Source organism: Mytilus edulis, chromosome 3 (assembly GCF_963676685.1).
Source record: "Mytilus edulis chromosome 3, xbMytEdul2.2, whole genome shotgun sequence".
Classification (NCBI taxonomy): domain Eukaryota; kingdom Metazoa; phylum Mollusca; class Bivalvia; order Mytilida; family Mytilidae; genus Mytilus; species Mytilus edulis.
The window spans coordinates 79,822,582-79,842,254 of record NC_092346.1 but is presented as its reverse complement, the minus strand read 5'-3'; the positions used below and the strand labels follow the sequence as shown (position 1 = coordinate 79,842,254).

General features: G+C 31.3%; 1 protein-coding gene across 2 annotated transcripts; it reads left to right on the top strand.

Annotated features, from left to right (window-relative positions):
- The first annotated feature begins 2,138 nt into the window (after positions 1–2,138).
- On the top strand, positions 2,139–15,589 carry LOC139517568 (uncharacterized). Of its 2 annotated transcripts, none has more exons than XM_071308782.1 (8): positions 2,139–2,240; positions 9,759–9,907; positions 10,141–10,305; positions 11,157–11,291; positions 11,702–11,845; positions 12,081–12,224; positions 12,488–14,401; positions 15,164–15,589. In XM_071308782.1, the coding sequence occupies exons 4-8, from the start codon at positions 11,186–11,188 to the stop codon at positions 15,322–15,324; spliced, it is 2,469 nt and encodes an 822-aa protein (XP_071164883.1). In that variant the 5' UTR covers positions 2,139–2,240; positions 9,759–9,907; positions 10,141–10,305; positions 11,157–11,185; the 3' UTR covers positions 15,325–15,589. The 2 variants fall into 2 exon arrangements, with proteins under 2 accessions (XP_071164883.1, XP_071164884.1); XM_071308783.1 differs by having other exon boundaries at positions 2,142–2,240; positions 11,160–11,291.
- The last annotated feature ends 4,084 nt before the right edge of the window (positions 15,590–19,673 follow it).

The window sequence follows — 19,673 nt, the reverse complement described above, 5'->3', positions numbered from 1 at the left end:
CTCTTTCAAAATTTCCATTTGGGAGCCTCCATGGGTGGAATCCCCCTCAAATAGGGACAGTTGGCAGGTATGAACATTTATACAGCACACCAGAGCTCTGTGGCAGTGATTCTATCATTAAAAAAATGATATTAAATTTAACTTAAAATTCAGTAATCAAAGCATACTTCAGACTTTAAAAAAAAACCGCACCAAAAATATACTGGGAGTTCAATCTGTAAAGAAAAAACCAACAGACCTGTTACACTGAATGTGCCGGTATATACTGAACGACCTTAAAAATGCAACACTCATTTTTTTAATTTTTTTCTAACAAATCTTGTTTGATTATCTTACAACTATTTTTGATGCTTACCATACTTCTTTCTTTTTACAAAAAAATCAAGATTGGACTTACCTATGATTATTGAACATAGCGAATTTTTGAAGTCTCACGAATTTCTTAGATAAAGCGAAATTTGGGACCCATAAAAGATTGTTTCAGTTTTTTTGCTTTGTGAAACAGTTCTTTCAATCCTTTGCCACACTTAAATCAGTTAAAAAATGTTGCATCTCCATATTGCCAAAAATGAGGAGCAAAAAACTGAATCAGCCCTTAAGAATACTGCAAACAGAAAAACATAAACTTGCTGAAACCATACTGTTTGACTTCGAAAACTCGTCTTACTGTTCTTCCGACAACGATACAGGTAGACGGGATTTGTTGCTGACCATCAGGGCAATGATCAGATCAACATGTTGTGACAATGCAACGTCAATAGAATTTAATTATGCAACGTCATTTGCCTGACATGTTTACGGCCGCCACGTCAAATGCTTATCAAATTGCCGAATGCCATTGCGTACAGATTCATGCCATAAATGTTTCCTATCAACTGAACTGCTAATGCAAGAATCGACTGAAGGAAAACCCAAAACATGTCAGACAGAATTAGTTGATCTTTCTGACACTCATTTTGGCATTTGTAACAGGCAGTCATTGCTTTTGGCAGTGTCACATTCATTCAAAAATAACAAAAAAATAATCCAGTGTTGCGTTTTTAAAGTCGGTCAGTATATTATGCAAACACTAACTTATTTCAGTATAGAATTCGAGTTTTATAATAATTCTTTATTTGCAAAAACAGACAAAAAACAATTTTGGTTATGGCAAATACATTGACAAAACAAACATGATCAAACATAATGAAAACTCGACAATATTATAAGAGATATGTATATGATAAAAACAGTTAGTGTTCTCCTTTCCTCAGTTCTAACTCTTAAATAAAAGAAACAACTGCTTTTACATCATTTGGTGTTGATGGATTTAGTATAATATCACGAGTTTATAATGAAAAACTCAAACACACATTTTTTTTCTGATTTGTTTCTTTTTCATATCAGATCGGCAACCTGTGATTCCGGTTCACCGGCCGTCTAATAAAAAAAATTGGGCCGATAATGACCTGCCTTTTGCTGTCACACATGGCATGGTGGCTACCACTGTTCTGTTCTGTTCTGTTCTGTTCTGTACAGGTATTCACCTCCGTTTAATCGGAGCACTCCACTTATCGGATGAGCAATTTAATTTACACACCGAGATTGCGGATATCTTTATATTTACATTAAAAATATGTACGACTAAAAGAAATATTTTAAAAGTCTTAAAATATTACGACGATAATAAGTTAAAAATATTATGTACACATCACAATTGCGGTAATAAGAATCACAGGAGGTTGAAATCCTATCAATGAGGGTCTATAAATATGTCAACTCGACTATCACAGTAGAGCTTCTCTCGTAGAGAGAAGCGACAGGAATGCAACGCGAGAGAAGCTCTACTGTGATAGTCGAGTTGACATATTTATAGACCCTCATTGATAGGATTTCAACCTCCTGTGTAAGAATCGACACGATATCACGGTAAAAATGTATGCAGCTAATGTTCACCACTTGTATCACAATAAAAATGTACACAGCACAAGTTGCAAATACAATATCACGATAAGAAATGTACACAGAACTATTGCGGCAATAGCGTTCACCACTATATTATGATAAAAATGTTATTTACAACTTAAAAGTTAATTACTTTTGTTGGTAGTTAGATAAATCATGCTGTCGTAAACTATCATTTCGGATGACTTTTTATTAGTAAGGATAAAAGCCGAGATCACCCGGTAACCATAATCAATGCAGAAACTTGTGAATAAATAAAAAAAATGAATATGACAGTCAAAGTGTCCAAATGAAAGGTAGTTTTTAAATCGTCAATACACATGCAATAACAGTTCCTCTTTTAGAGATACATTTTCGTATGATTGACCACTGACACCACAAATCCTTTAAATCCTGGAGGCTGCAGAGTGAAGTGCAACATAAAATTTAAAGAAAATAGTTATAATTTTGCAACGCAAAAGTGGAAAAGGGGATGGGGGAAGGAAATATTGGAGTTTTTATTATTTTTTCCAAGTCCCTAGAGCTTTACGATAAATTGTTTGTGACTTCAGCTTACTTTATTTGGATATTTGCTGGTGAGGGTCTGTTTACCACACCTTCATTTTTAGCTTTAAAAAAATACTCTCATGGAAGAACAGTTATGACAGTTAGAACATGTTAAAACTTAAGATTTTGGATTTAACAACTGAGGCTAAGCAAATTGCTTTCTTTTGTGGCAAAAATTATATTTTGTTTTTAATATTGTAGGGAGGAGTGTAGGGTTTTGGTGCCCTGATAACACATCTGCAGGTCATAAATTATTCATGTAAAGACATGTCAAAAATGTCAAGTTTGACTCCCAGATAATATCATAAACCAGCTTTCATGGTGATCTGTACCCAAGTTGATCTGTACCCAAGTTGATCCCTCCCAAATCATTGTCCCATGTTGATTTAAAATAATTATCACATGTATTACATGTACATGAACCTGTATGGTCCTTCAATATATTTAACATGCATACAGTACTTCTATTAACTGCTATCATTAAACATCTATACTACCATTTACTCTGAAACAAATATATTTAAAGAAATTCCTGAATGTTATATAAATATTATTAATTTATAAATCTTATAATGGAGCTTGAATCAACATGGGACAAAACAACTTGTGAAGAATTGACTTTAGGCCAGATTGGTTTGGGGCTTGAAAGATCTGTTTTCCTAAACCATCAATAAATGGGTCATTTTCAAAAAAATGTCAAATTTTGAATTTGAAAAAATTATTAAAAGTTACTTATTCAAATAACCCTCTACATAAGCATATCAAAACAAACAGTACTTTAGGAACAACATATTAAAAGATGCAATCTTAATGATGTCATACAAGAATATCTTTTTTGATCAGTGGTACAATATTTTGTCTATCCTGTTACCATTTTCAAAAGAAATTTCGGGTTATTTAGAAAAGGTTTAGATAAAATGTTAAGCTTGTTTTACGTAGCCAATTAGATGGTTTTCAAGAGAATAAACTTTTATATATGTGACCCGCCATGACATTTGCAGGCTTATGGAGGTAGAACGTCATTGTTAGAAAAATTATAAACATGATAAATATCGAGTTTCAATGAAATACTTATTTGTGAAGAAGAGATAAACACTTTCGTTGGCTTCTTTTTTGCGGACGCTGAACTATACATTTTTACAAGTTTTGAAGAAGTTTTACTTTATCGTTTGAAGTGAAAAATATTTGAATCTACATTTTAAATTGATACAAAAAAAAATCAAATTTCTGCTTTATAGATTTCCTTTCATAAATGAAGTCTGAAATATATCCATAATAAATGCACCGTATCAAATGCATATAAGAGAACACCTACTTATAAACTGTTATGCGTCGCTTACTATGTATAGAGACATGCATAATAAATCTAAATTAAAAAAAAGGAATTCTTAAAGCTTACTTTGATCAATTTTAAACTAACTTCATTTCAACAAGTTTAAATTAAATGTTCTAAAATAGAGCTACAAAAAACCAAATAATTCTCTGCTCTAAAGTTTTTCTTTCATAAATGAAGTCTGAAATATATCCATATAAATAAATGCACCGTATCAAATTAATATATGAGAACACCTACTTATAAACTGTTACACGTCGCATACTATGTTTAGAGAAATGCATAATAAATCTAAATTAAAAAAAAGGAATTCTTAAAGCTTACTTTGACAAATTTCAAACTAACTTCATTTCAACAAGTTCAAATTTCATGTTCTAAAATAGAGCTAAGAATTGTTTGCATTGTAGTAAATTTAAGTCTTTGAAATTTTATTCAAATACGCTATTGAACATCACTAAAAGCCAATAAATACAATAATTTTGTGTTTTATAAATTAGTGGCTTCAATAAATAAAAGTCGTCATAGAACAGTCTCATTTTCATACCAGTATTTGAAATGTAGGGAAGCATGTTAGCGCCGCACATTTTTTTTTCTTCCTATGTTTGCGTTACAACGCAAACCTTTGCGAAATAACACAAACCTTTGCGTTAATGTAAACCTTTGCGTTAAAAGCAAACCTTTGCAAACTATAACGCAACCTTTGCGTTATAACACAAACCTTTGCGATATAACGCAAACCTTTGCGTTTTAAAGCAAACCTTTTGCGTTAAAACGCAAACCTTTGGGATATAATGCAAACCTTTGCGTTATAACGCAAACATTTGTGTTATCTTATTTCTTATTTAAGATTCAAAGGAAACAGTAGTTATTAATGGAGGAGGCTGTATATATTAAAATTTATCACCTTTGTAGTCATTGCAAAGTAAAATGCTTGAATAATTAGATCATATCAATGACTAATAATGAGCAGAATAATATAAGAAGATGTGGTATGAGTGCCAATAAGAAATCTCTCCATCTAAGTCACTATTCGTAAAAGTAAACCATCATAGGCCGAATTACAGTCTTCAACCGTCAGTCAGGGGTACTACTTGTACAAATGTATTTTATTTACTTGAAGAAGTAAAAAAAAATATACGCATATAAGTAAATAAATAATGTTTGAATAATCTCCCCTTAATTTTCTAAAAAATTTACTTATATAAGTAAATTTTTCTTACAATCCCACAAAAATCCTCAAGTTTTGAGATGTAAAATCATGCCTTTAATGATTTTCCCAGGTTTGCTCAAATTTTTTCATTAAAGTTCAATGTTTCATCTCATTAATTCATCAAAGAAACTGATTGAGCAAAGATCTTGTATATTTGCGCAAGGCAATCAAAAATTGCTCCTTTGGGGCTTGTAAATGAGCAGTGTTTTGAAGATAACAGACAAGTGGGATTTTCATTGTCCATGAAATTACACTTAAATGATTAGTAAAGACATCTGTAAAGGATACACAATTCAAAATTCTATTAGAGCAAAGAAATCTTAAGAATTCAAGAAAAGAAGAAAGGATGATTTTTTTACTTATACAAGTAAAAAATTCTGAATGCCTAAGGGACATAACTAAGCCAATTTTTTTTTACCTATACAAGTAAATAAAATTCACTTGTATAAGTATCCTACAAGTTTACTTATATGTGTATATTTTTTTTTACTTCTTCAAGTAAATAAAATACACTTGTACAAGTAGTACCCCTGACTGACCGTAGCATTGGCTGACACTGAACAACAAACTATAAAGGTCCCCAAAAACGATATCCATGTTACTACTAGTATATATATTACAAAGAAAATTGAGTAAATTGAGGTTTTACCTAAGAAAAAAATCAACCCTGCTAATATAGCTATAACCGAATATAAATATACTTCCAAAGTAAGCTCTCGTTTGAGAACTGTGTAAAGTAGGTTAGATTCAAACAAGCTACCCTTTGGCAATAAATGTATAGAATGAAGATGTTTTATTAATAAAATTATGTTCTCTCTATTCAAATTGCTACCCAAGCATCTTAAAAATACTTCATTATATTAATAAGAAAATTCAATGACTTTCTATCAAAGAATCTTGATCATATTCTGAGATTTAAAAAAAATGTTTCCTTATTAATAATTCATTTTAAAGCAGAAAGATCATTTTGTCTATTTGACTTGGAGGTTTCAGAATTGTATGACATTATTTTTTATCTTTCAATTTAAATATGACTATATACTAAACTATATTCTATTTTCTTGTTAAATTATATACTTTTCTGATGCACAAATCAGTCTTAATTTATGTATAATTGCAATTCAAGTATTCCATTATTCCTATGCATATTTATTATAATGATTTGGCCTTGTATTTATGTTTCTTTTTTTGATCTACTAGTAAATCACATCCGAAATAAATGACAGACGGACATATATACAAAACTGAATGAATAATTGAAATCAAGATATTTGCGTAATAGCGCAAAGGTTTGCGTTACAACGCAAAAGGTTTGCGTTATAATGCAAAGGTTTGCTTTATAACGCAAAGGTTTGCGTTATATCGCAAAGATTTGCGTTAAACGCAAACATAGGAAGAAAAATTTTAAAAAAAATGTGTGATGCTAATACGCTTCCGTAGTACTGACTCGTTTCAAATATGTCATAATATTAACATGACAGAGAGTTTTGTTTCGGAATATTCTAGATAAATATACAAAAATCAAATTTTAGACAATGTACCCTCCTAAGCCTGGAAATGGCATTTAATGGCGATTTTCTCACAATGACGTTCTACCTCCATAAGCCTGGATATGTCGTGGCTGGTCACATATATTCATTCTGTAAAATTATAGATTATTTGCCAATTTTCCAGGTTGTACTGAAAAATGCCTCTAAAAATTGATTTTCAAAGGTTGTAAAATTTACCACCAGTAATGCAAGTCTTAGATAGCAATTTATATTGTTCGGCATTTTTTCACCCTTTCAAATAAACCCAACATCAAGTAAAACCCTCATAAGTTAGTCTACTTTTCTCTTTATTTCATTGGTAACAGGAACGTACGTTTCTGATATATCACTAAATAAAAGTCTATCCTGTTACCTTTTTGTCTATCCTGTTACCAATATCAGTATTGCACCTGCAAATGCTTAATTGGGAAGATTAAGACGTTATAACCTTAAGATGAGTTCAAACAACGAAATATTTCATTCGTTTTGCACCTTTATGTTAAGATAAAAAATTTAACGACGTTTTTGTCTACGATTGTCTATCCTGTTACTGTAACCATAGCAACCATAGTTACAGGATAGACAAATTTCTTCGTTTTTGATTGCTGTTATGAAATAACTACTCCCTTTTGTGAAGTGATTATGGTTTTATTTTGTGAATTTTGTTTCCAACAAGTTATTGCACTTTTTACAAGCATACTGTTGGTGTAATTAATCAAAATTGTTGGTAACAGCATAGACATGAAAAAAAGTACACTCTATTTTTTTCTCTAAATGTCTTGAAATTTCTTTTCTCTACACTGTCTTTCAAGAAATGAGGCATTTTAAATGTAAAGATTACTTTGCACTTTTGAAATCAACACTGACTGATTCAATATTCATAGGGAGAATAATTTAACGGCTGATTTAAGTAGCGATAACAGGATAGACATGAACCTCCCTTACGCTGATTCAATTTAGTTTGTAGATAATATGTTACATACAATGATAAAGAAGCTACGATTTTTCTTTAGAACTATAATAAATGTTCTTAAAAAGTCCCTTTTGCAGATATCAAGGCGATCAGAAAATCGGAAAAAATTATTTGAAATGTGTTTTTCTGACACTGTACACACACAAATACCCCCAAAATCGGACTTAAATGCAGTTTAATCTTATCAAATATAGATGTAAGGTGTGTTTATTATTAATGTTCTGAATCAAAAATTCGACAAGCTTTCATTTAAACCATTACAACTGAAATTTCCATTAGAAATACAAATTTAGCATGGGTGTACTGAAAATTCGACATTTTTTGAAAATGACCCAAATATATTCAATCATAAGTTTTACTATTAACCATGTGAGGAAACAACTATTAGAATTCTAAGTGCTTTAGGTATGTATATTATTTGAAAGGTAAATATTCAGGAAAGGCAAGCTTCAAGAAAAGCTGACAAATCTAAGACATCAGTCTCTGATTTTGTTGTTCTTCATGTCCAAAATAATTAACCAGTGTCTTACATGAAACAAATATAAAAATGTAAAAATGAAGCCAACAGTTATGAAACAAGAGATATATAGAAATGACATCTAAATCTGACAAGTGAATATTTTGTCAATGAGATAAAAACAAGTGTATTCATCAAATTAGTTATAATTTTCAATTTGCATGTTTGAAATTTACAGAAAAACTCAAATCTATCTATTTAAAATGTTAACAAATCCTCCCCTTTTATGTTCATCTTACCACCCTAATTAACACATTAAGGTTACAAATGACTAATCCCTATTCTAATATGACGTTCTTCTTAAGCTTTGGGTACAAAGCCATGCTCTAATTCAAATAGAACATGGGCTGCACGTGATTGACGTCACAATTGAAATTGCAACGTCAGATGAATTTTGAACAACGCCAGAGATCAAAATGGACATTTTTGTTAGTGTTGCTCGCTAGGAAATTAAAAAAAAACATTCCAAAAGTAAGTTTAAATGTTTCTGTTCTTTTTTTATTGATAAACTGCTGATTTTCTGTTTTTGGTTCATGAAGTCAAAATGTCGACATTCCGAGCGTCTACTATAGGTCCGCTTCGAAGTGAAAAAGTTCAAATATTCCTATTAGAATCGAAATAATTCTATCCTGCCATGCTCTATGCTCATTTTAACATGGGTAGGCATTATATTTGTAAACATTTAATACCTCGCTAACGCTCAGTATTAAGATATTAACAAATATAATGCCTACCCATGTTAAAATGAGCATAGAGCATGGCAGGATAGAATTATTTCTTAAACAAAAGTTCTCTTTCATTTTTGGCAAAAGTAGGGGTATTGTACATTTGTTCATTGTTTGACAGCTATTATTTGGCCCTGAAATTGCAAAATATTAAACTTTTCAAAATTTCAAAATTATCATATGGTGATTTTTATTGATTAATAAATAGGTTGATTACTTGGTATAATCTGGACCCTTTTGTGCAGAAAGGTCACTTGTGATGTCAATATAATGTCATATATACATACTTTTAACTCACAGTTTTTCGGACAAAATAGATCTTAGCCCAAGCCTTACCCTCAAAGATATTGATACACTTAGCTTTCACATCTTTGTTAAATCATGGCATTCTTATATAGTCAACTATTTTTGGTAAAGCCTTGTTTTATGTTTTAATAATAATGACAAAATCTGAAAAATACAAGAAGTTTATCATCATGCCAATAATGCAAATATGTAAGACTAATAAATTTTGTCTTTTGAACATCTAATGGATTTTTTATTTTATATTTAAACTCCATTTTGCTTTTACAGAATCTCATAGAGTTTGGACACAATGATTGGACTGATTTAACAATTTCATTATTCACATCACAAATAAATCATTTCTTGTTTTCTGTCATTTAACATGTTTAAACTGTCAAGTTGCCTTCACATAATTTATGTTTTTGTTGACCTGCTTAAAATAGTATTCAAAATGAACATATATTCTAAATAACATAATGATAAAAGGATTTATATTGAGGAGGAAAATATCTAACTTCCTGTCTCCTATGACACAAGTTACTCAATCTGATGGTTGTGGCACCAATGTAGATAAGTTTTAAATCAACCTTCTATAATTCTATGCTTAAATGCCAGGCACGAGTGATACAGGCATTACAGGCTTATTATGGCACATATCAATATAATTATTTAAAATTGATTGATTTATTGTTTCAGATCTCCATCATATCTGATGTCAATGAAGGAAAACAGTGTTATACTCATTTAGCATAGATAGGTCTAGTTCCTGCTGCGACCAGGATGGGGGAAAGAAATGTCAACTATTACTAACCATGAGCAGTAAATGTTTTCATCCTTAATAAAATGTAAGTGTTCTGTAGAATGATAACCCAGATGTCTGTATGTTTCCCCAATGTCATACAGTTGTAAAGTACTTTGTATATCATGTGTATATAGAAGATATAGGAAGCAAAGATTATCAATTATGAATAACTTTTATCAGTATTTATCGGTAATTGTCTGTTTTAATGATGAGTGAACAATTTGTAATTTAAGATAAGTTGTATGAATGTATGGCTAATTTCTATATATTTTGTAGATCATTAACTCTGTTATTAACAGAATACAAGATGGAGCTATCAATATAAAGTCAAAAGGGCTACTGTTTTTTCATTAAGATGGTGTATTTGAAAAGGAGACTTTGAATATGGAATAAGACATAATTGTACTGTTTACACTGGAGCTTATAAAGGCATTTATTACTGTGAGTATAAGCAGCAATGAGTGGTACTGATTTTAATGTGAGCTGGGAACATATTGTTGATAATCCTATCAATCTGCATATATCTTCCTACAGATTGAATGGAAAAAAATCTGACAGTACAACTTAAATCTCAGTGTATTTTTACACCTTCTATCATGACTATTACTGGTATACCTGTATATACATATTTTTTGGTTTCCCAATATAAGTATTTAAACTTTGAGGTATTTAAAGTTTATTTAAGAATAGGATAAGGTTGTCATATACATGTATACAAGTGTAGATATAAGAAGATGTGGTATGAGTGCCACTGAAACAACTGTCCATCTGAGTCACAATTTGTAAACGTAAAACATTTTAGGTCACAATTTGGAAACTTAAAACATTATAGGTCAAAGTACGTTCTTCAACACAGAGCCTTGGCTCACACTCAACAACAAGCTATAAAGGGCCCAAAAATTATTAGGGGAAAACCATATAACATGTATAACTAAATATAGGATGCATGAGGAAGCATTCCATTAATGAGGGTTCATTCTTACTTGTTGACCTACAACATCTTATCAGAGACATATGTACACATGTATATATGTCTCTGATCTTTTTAATAATGTAAGAATACATCCAAAGGAAAGTTACCATGTTAAAAAGTCTCCAACTTAAAAAAAGGTCTTTCTGTAGACCTCCATGTACATTCCACATTCATGACATTACGGACTACGGTTAATGGCTAGAAGAATTAAACAGTTACAACGATTTACTTATAAAGCTTGAATCTAAATGGTTCATTGTGTATTATCACAACAAATATGTTTTAATAACAGACTGTTATTTTGTAAATTTTAATTCAGTAGATAACACTATAGAAAAAAACAGAAGTATGAAGGAGAAAGTGAAAACAGGAGAGAATGAAGATGAAGAGGAACGTCAGTTAACAGAGTCAAATTTACCTGTAGATGAAGGATATGCATGGGTTGTTGTGTTTGGTAAGTAAGTTAACAGAGTCAAATTTACCTAGTGTAGATTTATTACCATATCAAAATCTATTCAACTAATTGCTACCAAATTTGAAAGCACCAATATAAAAATATTGATACAAAGAAAAACATTATAAAATAATTATAGAACACTAGACTAGCCTGTTTTGATCAAATAAATGAACTTTAGGAAGGAAGGAATGTGGTCTGTAAATTGTTGAAAAATATCAGGACCAAAGAGCTACAATTCTGTAGCTACAACAAAATGTATAGTTTGTGTATAATCATTTGGTAATGTCTCATAATTTGTAAGAACTTCATTGTTTATAAGATTTTCAACCAATCTCAATATTTTTCAAAATACTAGCATTTGAAAATTTTAATGAAATGCTTAACAATTCGTTTGCCATTTATTTCAGCTGCTTCAATGATTCTTTTCCTGGTGATTGGATCTCTGAAATCATTTGGTGTGTTATATGTTGAACTGTCTAGAAAGTACAATGTCAGCAACAAAGAACTCCAGTCTATACAATCATTAACAGGTTTCTTTTATCTTGGGCTAGGTAAGTCATTGTCTTATTGTCTCTAAGTAGGAGTGTATTTTAACTTTATATAATTGATTTACTTTCACACTAATTTTAGAATTGAAAGAATTTAAAAAAAAAAAAAGAAAATGATCAGGACTTATAGACAGTTTAAAACAAAATTTCAATGGTCAACACAATATGTAGGGACATTTTTAAGGATTTTTCAAAGCTATGATATTTGTTTAAAGAAAACATTGATTTACCCTTGTAGGACCTGTTGGAATTGCGCTGAGTATGAAGTTTTCTCACCGAGCAGTCTGTTTTGTTGGGGGATTATTTGGAGGGACAGGATTTTTATTGACAGCTTTTGCTCCATCTTTGGACTACTATTATCTGACATATGGTTGTCTTACAGGTTTGTAAAACATTTATATGTATACTACATAACAAAAAAGAAGAAATGAGGGGAAATTGATAGAACACCTTAGATTGAAAAACAACATGTGCTTTAATTTTTTAATTTATTTAAAACAAAATGCATTGTATTAAATTATGGGAATTTCTCCATTGTGTTTATGTATGCAGATGTTTTCCAGTTTTTTGACAATGTATTACATGTACTAAAAAATGCATATGTTGAATTTTTCATAACAACATTTTTTTGTTTGGTAATTACAGGAATTGGTTATGGTTTATCATTCAGTCCCTGTGTGGTGAGCTTTGTACATTATTTCCACAAGAAACGAGCACTAGCTAATGGCATTGTTACTGCAGGAGGAGGATTAGGTGCAGTAGTACTTCCATATGTGATGAGATATCTGATTGATGTAATGTCACTTAAAGGATGTATGATGATTTTTGCTGGTATCTTGTACAACATATGTGTATTTGCTTGTTTGCTCAGATCACATAAGAATTATCCCATTAAGAAAAGTAAAGGAAAAAAAGTTAGTGAGAAAATGACACCGTCTGTAGATCAACAAAGTATGATACTTTTAGATGCTAGTGACCTCATTCATTGTGATGATAAAAGTTATATGTCGGTAGATGACGGCAGAAGTCAGAATAGTTATGTTTCAGAGGGAGAATATCTATTAAGACATGCACAGAAGAAATCCAAACGAGGAAACAAAATGGCTAATGCTTCTATTGTTAGTCTGAAATCTTTCAATCCTTCTTTGTATACAAATCCAGAAAATATGACAAGGTCTCTGTGCTCAGAAGATCAACTAAGTATAGATATCACTTCTAAGCATGACAAACAAATGACAGCCTCTGTTATCAGTCTCAAGTCATTTGATCCATCTCTTTGTTCTAATCCGGAAATACTGGGTAAATCATTATACTCTGAAAATGATGAGGGCATTGAAAACTTGAAGTATGACAATCAGATTAATGCATCAGTGATCAGTTTGAAATCTTTCGATCCATCTGTATGTTCAAATATTGATGCCATGGGTAAATCTATTTATTCTGATGATCAGCAAAGTATTGGAGTAGCCTCACTCGGTGATACTAGTAGGAAACAAAGCTTAGGAGTTGTCTCTCTTGACTCTACTTCTAGAGAATCAGCGTCAAAAAGTAGATCAGTAAATGAGTCACAGACAGATGAAGTAGAGGATGAAAGAAAATCCAGAAATCATGAAAATGACCAAGACAAGATGAATAATTTTGAATATAAAGATAATGAGAAATTTTCTTTTGAAAATCAAAAGCCTGTTACAAAATCTCGTAGTCAAGGAAAACGAAGACATTTATCTGCAGGGAACACTAGTTTAAAGGCCATCCTTACCAATGACAAATATAAAATAGACGAAGAAAATCAAATTAAAAATCAAAGTGATGAATGTACTAGCCAGAACAGTTTAAAAGCTGAGAAAGAATCACTTCTAAAAAAGATGATATGGTTAAAAAAAGATGACAAGAAGCGTCTTACAGCATCAGTTATTAGTCTGAAATCCTATGATCCATCTTTATGTGCTAGTCTGGGTGTAGTAGCCAGTATATCAATGCAGAGTATACCTCAGACTTTTGAAAGGCTAGATAATAGCAATAGAGGAATTCTTATTGAATCTCAGACTTTAGACAAGAAGGGTTGTTGTTGGTCTTTTAAACAATTATGTATATTTGATTGGAGCCTTTTCAAAAATCCTGTTTTTCTTCTGTACCTTATTTTTGTTTTTTGTGAATCACTTGGATATCTGGGTATATTTAATATTTTACCTCCGTTTTGTGAAGAAATTGGTGGAACAGACACACAAGGGGCTACAATCATCGCAATTATAAGCATATCTGAATTATTTGGACGACTGTTTTTTGGATGGTGTACACACATGTGTCCAAATAATTGTAAAACTATATACTTTGGAGCCACTTTCCTAATGGGATTGGGAATATTGTTCACTCCAGATATGAACACATTTCTGCATCTTGCCATATTTGTTGGAATTTATGGATTTTTTGCTGGAGGATATAATGGTGTTTTGTTTAATACAATTATCAACAGTTTAGGATTAGAGAAATTTTCACATGCCTTTGGATTTATTGCTTTTTCTGCATCATTGTCATTGCTGGTTAACCCAGTGGAATCAGGTAACTATGACGATTATCATTCAAATTAAAAAAAAAAACATCAACATTTCATTCATATACTGACTTTTTTGTGAGGGTAGGTAAAATTAATAAATGCAAATAGCACATATTCCATTGTAATAGCATGTTTCCACAATATACTTTTGCACATTTTTCTCTGAAACTACAAATTTTGAATTAACCTTCATGTGAGCATGAAATGAGGTTGAGGATGGACAGAGTTATAGGAACATGGGAATTATGGGATGGGGAGTGGGGAAGCCAGGGGAACAGGGGCAGAATAAAGACATGAAAGATGCCAACTTTTTGTTTGGGAGTAAGGAGGAGGGAATATGAATAGAAGGGGAGAGGGATTTGGAGGTTAGGGAAGTGGGAATCAGGGACCTATGTCCACCCCTTTGCTTTACCATGTGCTGACTTGTCGCAAAATGACGTTGGTGAATGATGAGGTATGACTTGGCGTGATAGAACGCCAGTCGTGCAGCCAGTTTTCATCTAATTGGCCATTGGTAGAGCTTTAAACATATTTTAATCGAAAGTTGAAACTCAAAGGTTATGTCAACTGATTGCACTATAGAGAAAACTGCTATCAAAATATAAAGTATTTTGATTGGATGTTGTGGTAAGTTATCCCATGTTGAAATATTTATTTCAGCAGAAGTGCAAAGAAAACTTGATGCAAATATCCTAAAGAGTGTCATAAAAAATGATTATAAAATCTACTACATAGATATGAGAAGATGTTTGTTTCATATATTTCAGGTTTGATCAAAGATTCAACTGGTTCCTGGATGAATGTGTTTAGGGTCAATGGCTCTGTAGCCCTGTTTGGATGTTTTATGTTACTAATAATAGCATTCCTAGAGAGAAGAAAACCCCAGCAAACCTCTGAGATAGAGATGGATACCACTGTAGAATTGTGAAAATGGGGAGGAGCAAGATCAAAAAGAAAATTAGATAAGGAATGTTTCAACTTTGAATGATGATTCAATGTAGAGTTTAATAATGTCAAACATTCAAGAATTGTAAATTTCTGGTAAAGTGGAACTTAACTAAGTATTTAATATTATAACAGTGCCATTCTATTGTGTATGTAAATAACCTATTGTTATTCATCCATATTTAATAATTCAAACACATTTGATACCATCTAAATGAATTGTATCTACAGAAAAAAAAAATCAAAAATAATTTGACTTCTTTTTGAAATTATAGTGTTTTGGATGTACTTAGGTGAGGTTTTGGAATTTGTGTCAAACGTTCGGACTCCTTGGTGTTTTTCCATACAATACAATATAAAATATTTTGCCCCATAACACCCATTTATTTTTTCATATAAGACTTAATAACTCATGAAGGGTCATTTACCAAAATTTTAGAAGATTCTTGATTTTCTTACTTTTGTTTTGAGACACAAATAATACCAATGCAAATATAAGGTAAAAGTCCGAGTCAGCCTTTTCCCGCCATTTTTTAAATCTCAAATGTCTCGAAAAGGAGGTCCATGACCTATTAATTTTTTTAGCTTATCTTTATCCTTAATTGAAGCTCTACCAACTTATAGTATCAATTTTAATTTCTTAATTTCTTAATTTTTACCTAACCTCAACTAAGTACATCCTTAAGGTAGCACAATACAAAGATTTTTCATTCCCAATCAGACATCTTTAAACTGATGTAATTCCACTCATCTTTCTTTAAATTTTATAAATGAGGTACCAAAAGAAAGAAGAAGGATTAATCTTTCAAATTGTGATAATTTCATTATGACATAATTATTACATAGTTAATTGTTATGTAATTAGTTGCCATTCTGTGATGTCCATACTTAAATAAAGGAGTAAGTTCGGTAAGTGCTATATTTGGCCCCAATTATAAAGTTCATGATTACAAGACAATAATTGTTTTAAGTTGCCTTAAAGACATGTGAAAAAGTTACACAGAGCTGTTTTTGTCAAAGTTTAATTCTAACACAACGATTTTTACATTCCAAAATGGTCAAGATAAGGGATTTTGGTGAAATTTGACAAAATCAGCGGGATTTCAACCAAATAAAGGACCAGGAAACATAGAGCGCAGGCGTCGACAAGCTTAATATTCAAATACGACATGTTAAATGTCTTCACAAACATTATTTTAAAAGATATTTGTTGTCGACGTATGCGCTCTATGTTTCCTGTCAAATAATCTTTGGAAATTTACCCAATTTCATTGATTTTTTCGTGAAAAATCAATATGAGTACAACTTGTGACGTCATAATGAAACGCAGAAACGTAAAATTTTAAACAAAATGGCTTATATCCTATCTAGTCAATGTATTAGCTATAATATATCGTGATATTGGTCAATAAATCCGAATTTGAAATTTACGCTAAAAAAGTGGGCCATTTTAGGACCTTATCGAACATACTCCTTTAGCTTCTTTGTTCTTCATAGCATCCTAAATTTTTTTATAGATTCTTGCACAACACAGTTTGACCTCCAAAACTGTGTCTCAGATTTTTCCTATTGTATTTTATTCTCTCATGAATCATCAATGAAGTTTGCAACATCAATTCATTAGAGACCACTAAATTCAATTGGGTATACAATTTGTTCTATTGATGTTTTTGGAAATCTGAGACACAGTTTTGGAGGTCAAGCTGTGTTGTACAAGAATCTATAAAATATTTTGGGATGCTATGAAGAACAAAGATGCTAAATTCATTCAAGTGTGGACATCACAATATAGTGACTAATTACATAATAATTAATTATACCCCCGCTTTAAAAAAGGGTGGGTATACTGTTTTACCTCTGTCTGTCAGTCCGTCCGTCCATCAGTCCGTCCATCAGTCCGTCCGTCAGTCAGTCCGTCCCATGAAACTTTCGTCACATTTTTCTCAGGAACTACACATCCACCCTTTCTGTAATTTGGTATCAACATTTATATATGTCAGCCATACCGTGTGATGCGTTTTCAGATTCATCACTTGACAACTTCCTGTTTACCGAACACTTGTCTGATTTTACACATGATAGCCAAGTTGAAAATTTTCGTCACATTTTTCTCAGGAACTACAATACAAGGATTTCTGAAATTTGGTTTCAGGATTTATATAAGTCAGCTATACCGTGTGATGCGTTTTCAGATTCATCACTCGACAACTTCCTGTTTACCGAACACTTGTATGATTTTACACATGATAACCAAGTTGAAAATTTTCGTCACATTTTTCTCAGGAACTACAATACAAGGATTTCTGAAATTTGGTTTCAGGATTTATATAAGTCAGCTATACCGTGTGATGCGTTTTCAGATTCATCACTCGACAACTTCCTGTTTACCGAACACTTGCATGATTTTACACATGATAACCAAGTTAAAAAATTTCGTCACATTTTTCTCAGGAACTACAATACAAGGATTTCTGAAATTTGGTTTCAGGATTTTTATAAGTCAGCTATACCGTGTGATGCTTTTTCAGATTCATCACTCGACAACTTCCTGTTTACCGAACACTTGCATATTTTTACACTATTAATATTATCCACTTGCGGCGGGGGTATCATCAGTGAGCAGAAGCTCGCAGTTTCACTTGTTATGTAATAATTATGTCATAATGAAATTATCACAATTTGAAAGATTAATCTTTTTTCTTTCTTTTGGTACCTCATTTATAAAATAATAAAGAAGGATGAAATGAATTACATCAGTTTAAAGTTGTCTGATTGGGAGTGAACAAATCTTTGTATTGTGCTACCTTAATGCCCTTGTTGCGGAAGTTTTGCACAGTTTTACTTATCATGCTTATAGAAGAGGGTAATGTTTTTGTAGTGCACATTAGTGCTATTATATTTGGAAGCCTACAGTTATAGAATTTACCTCCATATATAAAATGAAAATGACAAATTTTTGTCTCATTGGCAATCATACCACATCTTCTTATTTTTGTACAATGTATATGTATTTTTTTTTTTTTTATAGTTTTCTTTAAGATATGGTCTGAGGTTAAAGTTTTTCAGTCATCAATAATGTTGTCAGCTCTTCATTGTATTTTATGAAATTTAGACAGAAGCTTGTTTATAACCATAAGTCCGTATTCAGAGCAGAATCAGGACTTTTTTCCCCCGTTTTATTTCTTCTCCAATTTTGACTGATAAATGGACATTTGTTTTGGCATAAAGAAAAAGATCTTTTGTACGCTTAATTTATTCCCTAAAAACCTAAAACAATATTAATAAAAAATTAAGAAGCATCCTTTTTTTAACATGTACGGTATTGTGTTCTATGTTAAGTAAATTGTTGACACACAGAAATGTTATTTGTAATCTTGCATCATATAGTTTTTGCTAATCTCAAAACTACAACTACACTTAACCAACACTAACCAAAGATGTGCTTACTCTTGTTGAAAAAATTAGCTTATGCATATCTCTTTATTTTTTTATTTGAATAGCTAAGTTTCTCAGTGGAGTTCAGTTCAGAAGAACACAATTCTTAAATATGCAACACCGCCTAGATCAGGTCGAGAAATCATCAAATTCACCTAAACTCTTTTATAGTTGAATGTAATATTTTGATATTTTAATATCAAATTCGTTTCTGATGTTCCATAGCTTTACAATGGAACTCAAAGTTATTAAGAGGTCACACATAACTTCAATCTGTATCCCATTTTCGTTCTCTTAATATTCTTTTCAACTGGACATCAAATTGTGCATTCATATTTAATTTTTACTGACATTAATTTCAGGGTTGGCTTTATAAATATTTTGATATGAGCGTCACTGATGAGTCTTATGAAGACGAAACGCTCGTCTGGCGTACTAAATTATAATCCTGGTAACTTTGATAACTATTTTAATAGTCAGGGAAAGCATTTAACACATTAATGTTCAACTGAAAGCTTTTCAAGTCTAGACAAATATTGAAACAATTTTATGTATAAAGGTTAAAAAAATTTATTATGCATGGGACTGTAGTTGAGTTTTAAGACATTGATTGAGAATGATAGAAAGAGTTGATTGTACAGAAAAATCTGTTGATAGTTTTGCTCAGAATTGGCTAAAGTTGCTGAATTTGTATCCCAAATATACATTTCATCTGTTGATATTGCTGAACCAATACTGAAACAAATATGAAAAGGAAAACAAGAACTACACCATTTACAACAGTAGTATCATATGCTTCTTTGCCTCTTTGTGTAGCTCATTATAAAGGAAATGATTATTTGTTTATTCCATATATATACATATATGTAAGTAAACTGCTGTAGAAGGAAAATAAGA

Bases quoted from the DNA above. Each gene is read 5' to 3' on its own strand.
- LOC139517568 (XM_071308782.1), top strand. From the start codon at position 11,186: ATGAAGGAGAAAGTGAAAACAGGAGAGAATGAAGATGAAGAGGAACGT. The intron at 11,846-12,080 runs GTAAGTCATTGT...TTACCCTTGTAG, and splicing joins TTTCTTTTATCTTGGGCTAG to GACCTGTTGGAATTGCGCTG. The intron at 14,402-15,163 runs GTAACTATGACG...CATATATTTCAG, and splicing joins GGTTAACCCAGTGGAATCAG to GTTTGATCAAAGATTCAACT.